Here is an 11,756-nt window from a genome sequence, read left to right as displayed (position 1 = left end):
GCTGCGATGCCGCTTTGGGAAGCCGGCCAGCACACATACAATAGCTATCGACAGAAGAACAGTTACAGAAAATTCTATTTATTGATTCATTAGCTTCAGCGTTCTTCCATCCACGGACTCATACGTAAAAACTCTTCAGAGTATCTTTGCAATGCTCTCACACAGTCCCTTTGCTATCACTTATATATGAATGAGGAGAAACAGCATTGTTTTTTCGGTTGGTATTTTTAGGTTTTTTCCCCTACAAATACAACAAAGAACAGTTTGAAATTTCTTGGGTTTTTTTTTTTTAATTCAAGCTGATTCATTTACTGTTCCCCTTGCTACTGGAAAAGCATAGCAAGTACATCACTTGTTAACTGGCTCACCGTTTTTTTGACTGAGCATTACTTATTTTAAAAACACTGACTTGTCAAAATTAAAATCCCCTGTACAGCAGCAGCAGTAAAGGCTCCAACACACAGGGGTTGTAGCCCATGCTAAATTCTGCATGTCTGGTGACCTACCAGGTTCTAGAACACCTGCCTGGGACAGGGATACCTGTCAGCTCTGCCAGACCAGATCCTACATGAAATGCCCAACAGTTCCTTGATTCTTTGCCTTGACCTTCAATTGAAGTAGAATTCCCCGGCCAACTGCTCCTGAGGGAGATTATGTTTTCCTATGGCTTCCCGTAGCTACAAAATGATATAGAATAAATGGAAATAAACCTCCACAGTTTGTCCCTCCGGGGAATCCACAGCCCAGCTGTGATAGTATGGAGCTCTGCACGAGCTAATTTTTTCTTCTAAATGAATATCTGTGTGTTTTCTCTAGTTCCTTGGTAGGTTTTGCCAATACATTGCTACCACTGTATTATTTTGGGGATCTGTGCCAGTGTATATAAAGTTACATAAGATACAAACTCATCTTTGGATCATCTTCAGAAATGCCATAAAAAAGGCTGTAGAGTTGGGGATGATTCCCAGAGTAGCTACACCTTCAGGCTAATAATTCATGAAATGACATGAGACATGATGTTCTCAGACACTACACAGATAAAGAGCAGCTCTCCTGAATTTGAGCTCTTTATATACTGATGCAAAAAATAAGAATAGAATTTACCTTCAAACCTGAACTTTAAAAGCAATTTTTTTTCTGGAAAAAAAAGACCTTTTAGATAGGCAAATATCGTATCAGTAATAGTGCCAACAAGCGTATTGATTCACACATTTGAATTTGGAAGTGTCTGTAACACAGAATGCAGCAGTGGGAAATGCTGCCATTGGTTTGACAAGTAACATAAACACGTGTGTGCCATCCCTATAATTGAAAAGCTGTGCATCAATTAAATGGAGGGGGTGATACATGTAAAAAATATGTTCTGCTGATGTCCAGTACAGGGCAGATCAGCTATATGACACTATTTGTGGGTACTGTCTACAGGTGCCTAGGTACCAGAATCACCCAGCAAACCTGCTGAACATCCAAACTGAAGTCAGTGACTTGTTTGCAAATACACATAAAGCTGTTGCTTTTATGTACCTGTTGCACTCTTGCTTTCCATCCCTGCGTGGGCACTGTGTAAGGAGGAAGAGTCCCTACCTCAGAAGTTTGAAAGATGGTTTGGTGCAACGCTTTTGTTTGTCATGGCATTTTTCAGATTGGCTGTGTTTGCTGTCACAAAAGGAGCAGCTCAGATCAAAGAAGTAACCAAGGGGTCCCTACATCTACATTATATGCAGTTAGGGAAGGTTTTTCAAACATGGCAATGATTAAAATTCATACAGAACTGGTCTGTACAGCTACATTCCCTCTGGTACTGGTAGCTGTTTGGTGTCTGTCCAGAAAGGAGCATATCCTGTTAGATTGTCCCTAAAACACCCTCTGCAAGTGCCAAAACTGAATGTGATAGACAAAAAAGATTGGGGTAATTGCTGCAAAACTTCCCTGCTGCACATAAACCCAGAAAGAGCCCCAAACCGATTTACTTAGCCCCATCTTCAAGTGGACGCAGCAGCTCTACCGCTCCCCGTGCAGGGAGTGTGGGTTTGCCCGTCTCGAAATCCATCTTAGTGAGACCAGCGAGACCCTTAAGGGAGCATCCGCATCTCCCGCAGCCTGCGGAGCCCCTCGGGGCCGGGGGGGCCCCGGGCGGCAGCCGGCAGAGGGCAGCAGGGCCCCATCCTGTCCCCATCCCGGGCTGGCCCTGTTCCCATCCTGTCCCCATCCCGGGCTGGCCTTGTTCCCATCCTGTCCCCGTCCCCATCCTGTCCCCGACCCTGCCGCCGTCCCCATTCCGGCCCCATCCCTCCCCTCTCCCGCACTCCCCCGCCGCTCCCGTTCGGGTCCGGTCCCGTTCGGGTCCGCTCCCCGGGGGTGCTTTGGTGTTTTTCGGGGCAGCACGGTGGCACCGGGCGCGGAGGGGAGACCCCGGGAGGATGTATCGCATCCTTAAAGGCCATTGGCTTTGACCAAACCTCAGCTCCACGTTTTCTCTGCTAGTTTCTTTGTTGAGGCAGCTGGATGAAGTAAAATGTTCTTTCTCGTGCGCTCTGTGCATGAGCCAGTTTTTTGGAAAAGCGTGGACAACCTGCATTAAGAATTCTTGAATAACGTTTGGAGTTGGATGATATTTTGCAATATGGATGACGAAAAACATCCAAAGCAGTCATATATAACACAATTGCTCAAAATGATTTACTTTTCTTAAATTTCTACTTTAATCATGCAGCAGTTTTGGAAAAAAATCCCTGCCACGTACTTAAACCTAGATCCCACATTATTTCCCCACCTTTCACAATCTTTTACAATAGCAATGTTGAACAATTATTTGATCCTGCAGGCCTTGCAGACATGCCTAGCTTAGCACTGCTTACAGTGCATACCTTTCCAGATATGCATTTTTTCTTTAATCAAAACCCAAACCAGAACAAAATATGTATTTTTGTGTGGTTGTTTTCAATTATTTGGGTTTTTTTTCCAATACATTTTTGGGGCTAAAATTCCAAGTATTGCTGTCATTTTTAGTGAATGTTGGTTCCCAAAAAAGATTGATAGTTAAATAAATACATAAAAAACATGGGAGTAGTTTTGAGTTTTTCCATTAAAGCTAATGGGATTTTTGCACGAACATTAGCTAAGAAGGAAAAAGAAACTAAGGAGAAACAAATCCTGCCAGAATGTATCTAACTTGCTATCGGGCAGCATTTGAAACACCCTGATTTTGCTCAATACCTTGTATCCTTCACTGTTTTTCTGAACATTACCAAATTTAAATCCCAAGGTGTTTTCAGTATTTTCAGAACTGCTAAGTTTCCTGTTTAAAAATTCTTTTTAATGTCCACTAATCTTCAGCCTCTATTTCTACATTGGATTTCAATATATTAATTCTATTCAGCATAAACATTATTAGATTCCTAATCAAAGTATAGATGGACTAATAATAGTTGAACTGGTAATAGTGCATGTCAAGGGATTGACAAGTTCTGCCTAAAACAGCCATTACAAACAGTTTGCAATACAAAATGGACAGACCTCAAACTTTTGTTTCTTCCTTCCTTGAATGATTTTTATGCCATGCACAATAGCATGCAATGATATTTGTGATAACTAATTAGCCTGTAATTATACCTTAGTTGACTGAACAACTAGATGAACAGTGGAGAGAGCCATGTCACTGAAGCAGTACTTCTCTTTGCTACATCCTCCACCAAGAACAAGCATCAAATCTCACAAGATAGTCAGCCTCCATTCGATGTTCCTTTACAGATAATTGGCATGGGGAAGGAAATGGAAACTCACAGCTGTCCAAAAGGAGAAGATAGAAAAACTCCACTGAATATGACAATGCTAAAACAACCCCCCTGCAACATTTCAGGGTTTCATTAAAAAAAAATTAAAAAGGGAAACAGTATAGTTCAAAGGACATACTTTACTGTTGCTAAGTTACACCCAAGAAGAAGTTGTTACCTTGGCATATGGATACTGAAAACTGGAGAAAAGAAGAGCTATTCTCTGTGGGAAGATCAATGCCAAAGATCTCAGATAAACACATATTGCCAATCCCCACCTGCACAGAAGCAGCAGAAACAATTCTGCAGTGTAGCTATAAACAAATGAAGAATCTCCTTTTCTATGTAAGTTTGAGAATTACCTGTTATCCAATTAATTTTAGGGAATCATCTGAAATAATTTTTGTGTAAGTTCAAAAAAAAAAAGCAGATGAAATTAGTCTAGTAATACAAGTTTAGTATTTTGTGGCTTGCTTCTACTTCTATGGTCAAAATAATACAAAGACAGGAAATACAAATATTTTTCCCCAGTTGCTGAGAGAAAACTAGATCCTTTTCACAATGTGGTTCTTAATTGTACTAAAACTGAGCAGGAGTATGCATACACCACAGCTTGAAACTAATAGCATTTCATTGTTTCCACAGCCTAGTGTAGTTTCTCTGCAAAACAGTCTGCTGCCTCATATCAATGTGTCAATGTGCTCCCCACAGGCTCACAAGGCTGCACACAGCTCTGCAGACCTGCTCAGTGTTGCAACTGCTTCCTTCAAGTGAGCTCTATCTGCCCTGTGGATAAGCCTTCAGGCTCTCAGACTTCACATAGTCTAGGATTTTACAGCTAGAGTGTACTAGGAATACTTTGAATTGGTCAGGGCTCAGACTTTGCATTTTCTGAGAAATCCTGCCAGTTTGAAATTTTAATTTGTCCCAATTTAGATTGAAAACTATTAAAACATTTCCTAGGAAATAGACATTCCACTAACAATGCTATCTGGGAAACAAAGATCCCCAGCATTTCCAAAAAGCAACGATTTCTTCCAAGAGCAGTGGAGCCCTGAATACCAGGAGGTCCTTGTATTCCTGGATCCCTGAGACAAGGAAGAGGCCATCACACAGGAGTAGATCTGACTGAATGGAAAACTGGCAGCTGACCCGCCCTGCAGAGGACTATCAAAAGTTATCTGTATTCCATTATAAGGCTGACTGAGATAAGCTTTCATGAAATGTTTCACTCTCAGTGAACCAGCAACTTCTGACAGAAAACATGCCAACAGAATGGTGTTTCCAAGAGATGCATTCATAGCTGGATGACACAATGATAAAAATATCTCAGACTTGGCTAGACTATCTGGTCAGCATTAGTTCAGTGCTACAAGTCTCAGCCTCCTGAAATAATGATCTTTGAGTCACCTTCTGTTCCCCTAATTGCTGGCTGCTCTCCTTCAGTAATGCCACATGAGCACAGAAATCTTGTTAATGGTTTCATATTTGGTTAGAGAGAATCTCCTGGACGGATATTTTTGCATTCAGCTTTGAAAGCTTGTAGTTAAATATGGGCCACCAGGCTGCCCAGAAATTCTCCTGATCAAAGCACCTTAACAAAGAATCTTGTCTTTTTCCTCAGGGCCCCAGTACATGGTAATGGGAAAAGCATGCAAATGATGAGGGAAGATTTCTCTTGAGTAGCTGTAGAGATAAGTTTTGGAAGACTTTATTGTGTTCCTGTACCTTCATACAGAAGATCTGCTGAGAGAATGTGTGCTTGAGGTACATCACATTAGTGTACTTTCAGGTTACCAAGAATTGTGGAGCAGGGTCCCCAGCTGGACATAAATAATGTGTTTTAAATTGATGTCAGCAAAAGATATCTAACTTATCCACTTTAGCTGCTATCGTGGGCAGTTTACCACCTATCAAAACTCTATGGCCCCTGCAAAAGTAAACATATGTAATTATGGGGTAGGTCAGACTAAAATGTACCAACTACTCTTGGAACATCAAAGAGCCTGAAGGGAAAATGGTGGTTAAAGAAAATATTTTTTAAAGCTAATACGAGTGAAAAATGAGGAAAAGGTCCTGGATTCTCTAGAGTGAATGGTAAGGCACCCACAGCTATAAATGGTGTCATGCAGAAAATCAAAGCAGAAAAAACCCCAAACCCTACAAAATCAGGAACTGGATGAGTGCAACACTGGATTCATTATCTTTGAAAGTCTTCAAATCACAAAACATTGCTTTTCTAAACAAAAAATATTTGGCTTAGTACAAACTGTATGTGTAGAGGATTTTGTTTTATATTATAAAAAACAACAGACTAAGAAATCTAACATTCACTTCCAAAACTTCTGTGCCCGGACTTGTCAGTATGGAAGTAGGACAAGATGGTCCTATTTATATTTTGCTTTAGTTGACAGATTCTGTTAAGATTAATTTTCTTGAAACTTTAAAAAAAAAAATCAAAACCAACTGTGTTTGGAATAATATACTTCATCTTTTGAAAAGTTTTCGGTAATGTTCCTTCTAATCAATTTATGTCTAACAGTTAGAAACATTTACTATGTCAAGCACTGGCCAAAAATTAAGAAAAGAAATGTAACCTATGTGAAATCTTCCTGTGGACATTTCAGACCAGAGACACACCAGGCCTGAACAAGATAATGTTTCTATTTGTTTTTTAGACAAATATACATTCACTAAATGGATAAAATGTTAAAAATGGGGACTTGAACCTGGCATTGAAAATGACAACATCTTGAGTGTTGTCTATATTTCACTAATGCTGAAAAACATCACCAGTCAGTCTTGAGGCTGCCAAAGAGAACAAATAAGAAGACTGCTAGATAATCTTTATGCACACAAATTGTAAGAGTGTGATTTTTTAAAAGCCAGACTGCAGAGCTACAAGAAAGATAGAAATGCATCTTTTGGCTTCAGGGTGAAAATGGGAAGAAAACTTCAGTTGTAATAATTACTAAGACAATTCCTTCCTTCCTTCCTTCCTTCCTTCCTTCCTTCCTTCCTTCCTTCCTTCCTTCCTTCCTTCCTTCCTTCCTTCCTTCCTTCCTTCCTTCCTTCCTTCCTTCCTTCCTTCCTTCCACAATTTCTAATTTTCCAGACCAACAATGGGAGAAACAGCACAGGAGTGATACCATGAGTGCTTATAGGTTTCCAGTTCTTTATCTTCATTCATCCAAGAACAGCTGAGATTTTTCATGTAGAGGAAAATTTTTTTCAGACATATCCAAAGGAAAGGGCATAGCTGTGAACGGTTTCTGCAAAGAGAGGCAGCATTATCAATTTAGATCTGAGCATTTCCATGTGCAGCCTTGAAGTTTTAAGAACAGGGGAGTCATTCTTGCAAAAATGACTATATTAAGACTGTTTAAGCTACTAAATACTGTAGACTTGATCCTCATTTACCTCATGTGAAGGAGCTCTACTACAAATATAAATCAGGTGCTCTGTGTTTTCCTAGTAATCATAAAAGCTCTTGAAACAAATATTCCATATGAGCTTCTCTTTGTGCCCTTCTATAAATAAGGATTCACTTTTCTCCTTGAGAAAGGAAGCACACTCTTGTTGTATAAGACAAGCAAATTAGCTTTCATGGTTCCTAGGGCAGAAATCTGCACAGTAATACATCAGGCTCTTCTCAATAATGCTCCAGTGTCTGATGGTCTCTCAAATACCCTTTGTAAACAGTTTACATTGATCTTTGCTCCAAGCTGTGAGACATTTTGGGATTTTTTTTCAGTATGGCTATTTGCCCACCATCAAGACCTTATTTTAGTAATCCCAAAAATAAGCTAGGATCAATTACAAAGACTTTTCCTCAACAATGTAGCTCTAAAATAAATTTAAAGCCTAAGATTTTGGCAAAAATCACATTAATAGTCAAACTGGAAATGTTTCAAACACTGATTGATCAAGACCAAACTGAGTTTATTCTACTCGGGATAGATTTTCATTAGATAGTCCAAGAAGAGTGTTTGCTTTGGCCTCTGTTTCTAGAAATAATATTAACCTGGCAAAAAAAGTTGTTTCCATAAAGAAAAGAGCTGTGGAGCAGGCTAAAGATCTGTGTCTTTCTTCGTGTGCTACATTAGTTTCATTTACATTCCATGCTTGTATTTTCAGGAACTGCATTAGAGTTTTGGGGCTGTGGTTAAATCACCTGTCCAGATCTCTGAGGTACTTACCTGGCCAGAGTCTGTGAGAAGGTCACAGTCAGTCCAGTGCAGGGATGTTCAGAACACATCTGAAACTTAAAGAAGTTAACTTATTCACCCATAATTTGATTCTTACACAGTTAAGGTGCAGACTTCCAGGCATTCAGGCACAGTCACAGAGCTAATGGGACCCAAATGCTTTTTACAATATGAGGTGACATTTAGCTCTTTTGACATTTTTAGTTAGTTTTAAATACCACTAGTAACATGGTTACAAATATCCAGCCACAGACTTGAAAAACCAGCTCAGGACTTCCACACCCTTGTTTAGGTCTTTCACTTTCATCTCCCTTGCTTTATTATCAATTTTATATGCTTTAAGGGAAAGAGAAAGCTTCCTTTAGAAGGAAGGAATGTGAGACGCACAGTTACTAGAGAAAAAGAAGCTCATAAGAGAGATTAAACATATGGAAATTTTCATTTTAGTTGAAGAGGATTATTCTTTTCATTTCATATGATCCTTGCAGAGGAAAAGTGGTATATAATATTCTCAAGCAAGACTATCTTCACTTCATGAGACAAGAACATATTTGCAAAGATATCTATGTTGAAGACTTTTTTTCTGGAGTATCTTCACATAAATTGGGTGTTCCTTTTGAATGCATGCATCATAATGCATGGAATTCTTTCTGCACGGAAAAGAAAAACCTGAATACAGAAGAAAATTATGACTGAAGATGCTGCATTGATCTCTGAAAGTCTTATTACTTCTACAACAGCTTACAACCAAGGCAAAGTAAGTTTTACAGTCTTCAAAAGAAACAAATCAAATGCATACCATGTATGTGACAACACTGACTGCTTAAAAAAAAACCAGTGCATGCCAGTTGCTGAATTTACTTGGAATGGACATTTATATGTTCCAGGTTCACTTGCAATGTATGTTTTTCAACTTTTCTCTTTATCCAGCTGTCAACCCAAGCTCAAGTTGAGTCTATGAAGATTTAAGGAAACACTTGCTTCCACATGCTTTCCTTCTCTGCTGTAAGCTGGGCATCATTTTTGATTCAGACCTTCCCAGGTCATCTGTGTCTAGAGATTGCTGATTATTTTCTTGCAGCACCTCTAAAATAGGTGCTCTTTCCACACGTCAAAGCTTGAAGCAATGCTTTCATTTCATATCCTTATCCATGGTTTCCTGATGCCATCTTTCCCTTCTCATTTATTCTTTCTTGCTCTGAAAATAATTTTCTTGGTCCAATACTTTTATTTTATCATTTTGTCTCTGCATTCCTTAGCTGACACTGGCTTTTTCAAGTTCCTTCATGGACTCTCCATATTCCATACAACTTCTCTTTCATTATAGACTCATAAGCCCTCATCTCTTCTTTGCCCATTTATTAAAATTTAGGACAGTCTTCACATTTTACTTTTCACATCTGAAACTTCTAAAAAGTCTCTGAGAAAGGTTTTCTTAAACCCAGGATAATGTAGTACACATACTTGGTATTCTATTACATCTACCTGTACTGAGAAAAGTTTCTGTCAGCTAGAGATAATCTAAATGCTACTGCAAGGAATTTAATTTGAAAATGAGCAAAAATACTATTGAAGAATGAAATGTGAAGAGTGCACAATTTGAATTATGTTCAGACGTAATATGTGAGATGAAAACTAATGTTACTGTGACAAAAAAGAGTGCAGAATTAGAAACCACAACATGAAAAAGAAGCACAGTGCATAAACACCAATCACAGTAGACTGAACACGAGTACAGGACAAGCACTTCCTCACCTGCTTTGCTGAAGTTCAGCCATAAACTACCCCTTATCCAAGAAGTCCTGGACAAAACTGTTTAAGAGCTTGAAGTTATTTGTTAAGTCTGTTTGAGAAAGTAATCTCCTTGATTTCAGAAAAGCATTATCAGCCAAAGATTTTTCATGCTTATTTCATTTTTAGAAAAGAAGGAACAGTTTCTTCGAAACCAAGATATATTATTTGAAATATTTTTTTCAAAAATTTTACCTCAAAGCCACATCCTGCCTTAATGTGTCCGGTGACAAATTCTTCAAAATGCCACCATGGACACAGCCAGTACATAGGAGCCCTCATCCTCAGGAACATGAAAGACCAGTAAAGTATGTGATTCTGGCTGGAATACCTAAGCTGTTGAATGATTTTAACATTTGTTGCTGAGCCAAAGCTCATTTTTTCCTTATTCTCACAGAAAGCTCTGTTGTGGTCAGCAGATGGCTGTAGCACTGTGCAAGAGTATTTTTTGTTGACAAATGGACACTCGAGCTATCATATGAGGGAAATATGACAGCATTTAATATATTAGTTATAACCACAGTCTAAAAATACAACTGTATATTGCAATAATGCAGTGTAGAAACATGAGTTATTCAGTGAAAGAGGAAGTGAGAATTCACTGCCTTCTCCTAAATTAAAAAAAAAGAAAAGCTACCAGAGGAAGCACAATGCTATTGTCGAGCTCCTCTTTTAAACACTATTGATTGTATTAAATTCAAGTGGAGCTTATAGTCAGCTTGTATGCCATGGAAAAACTATACTGCCAACTTCATTTGGAAAACACAGATTACTAGCTCTATCCCAGTAAACCTTTCCTTGTCTTATGCTTTTTTGAATCAAGTGAGATGCTTTTTGAGCAAAAGTGATACAAGTGGCCACAGCTGGGTTATTGTAATTTCTTTGCACAGTGGAAGGAGGGTCTCACCTTGACTCTTGCTTGACTCACAGACATTTGGTTATAGAGGAGCACAAACTACAGGCCATGGAAAGCTGAAGAAGAGAAGATAGAAAGCTCAGGGTCTCCAAATTCTTAATAGTAATATTCAGAGCTCAGCTGTACATTACCTGAACAGGGTAAATACTACCCTTCAGAAAATCTATAATTTTATGGAGGCAATTTTTATGAACAATATGGAAATAAACAAGTTCCAGCAGCCATGCAAAGGTGAGACCACTGCTGTGATGTGTTAAACTCTATCATGTAGCTTTTCACTCAGGATTCATCAGACAAGATTGTGATAGGGTGGAAACTAAAGAGTATTTATTTGGCTAAAGATTGTCCTGTATCTCACACAAATTTAACATAATCTGAGTTGGCAAGACAGGTCGAAACTGTCATGGTATGACAAAACTCTTCGGCTTAATTTTTTGCATGACATGTACTTTTTCGTAGACCCAATTTGCACTTCTATGACACCACTTGGTCTGGCTCACTGGGACCTACCAGGGAGGATTGACTGTGTAGCCAGATTCCAGCTGTGAATTTCATATGCATGTCCCTTTGAGGTGGGGCTAGAAGATGAAACTCTTAAAAATAGTTTCCCACAGTTGTTTCCATATTTACCACATGGTCTAAAAGCAAGTTCTGCTTTCTAGTTTCCCCCCTTATGAGCAGAAGTGCCACACACTTAAAATGTGTTTTGTAGGAGCTATCAGGAGCTTCACTGGTAAAACATAGTTCTGATGACTGTTTCTGAAGGTTTCCACCTGTTTCCTGCTGACAGTGTTTACACAGATCGGAAACAAGTGATTATGCGAAAACTCTACTTTGCACTTCTTCACACCAGAAAAAAACCATACAGGTAGTTTATAGTGCTGCTTTCCTCATACTATCCTTCACCCTATATGCATATTACATCTGGACAGATGTTACACACTACACATATACTCTAAGTGGCAGAAACACAGCAGAAAAGTTTGCAGCCTAATACTGACATGCAGCTACAGAAAATCAAATGCATATGCAAAAAGATGTAACCTGGCATTTGTACTTAAAAATACC

General features: G+C 39.0%; 1 protein-coding gene across 2 annotated transcripts in view; it reads left to right on the top strand.

Annotated features, from left to right (window-relative positions):
- Positions 1–11,756, top strand: part of APBB1IP (amyloid beta precursor protein binding family B member 1 interacting protein) — a 79,395-nt gene that overhangs the window by 1,539 nt on the left and 66,100 nt on the right. The window contains exon 1 of one of the 2 annotated variants that reach the window (XM_088160205.1): positions 42–217. The exons of the other annotated variant lie outside the window; for it this stretch is intronic. Coding sequence (XP_088016331.1) covers positions 187–217 — 31 coding nt within the window. The 5' untranslated portion in view covers positions 42–186. Of the gene's footprint in view, positions 1–41; positions 218–11,756 lie in introns of those variants that run through there. 2 annotated transcript variants of the gene reach the window in all.

Source organism: Sturnus vulgaris, chromosome 1, assembly GCF_052056855.1.
Source record: "Sturnus vulgaris isolate bStuVul1 chromosome 1, bStuVul1.hap1, whole genome shotgun sequence".
NCBI lineage: Eukaryota > Metazoa > Chordata > Aves > Passeriformes > Sturnidae > Sturnus > Sturnus vulgaris.
This window is presented reverse-complemented; position numbering and strand designations above follow the sequence as displayed.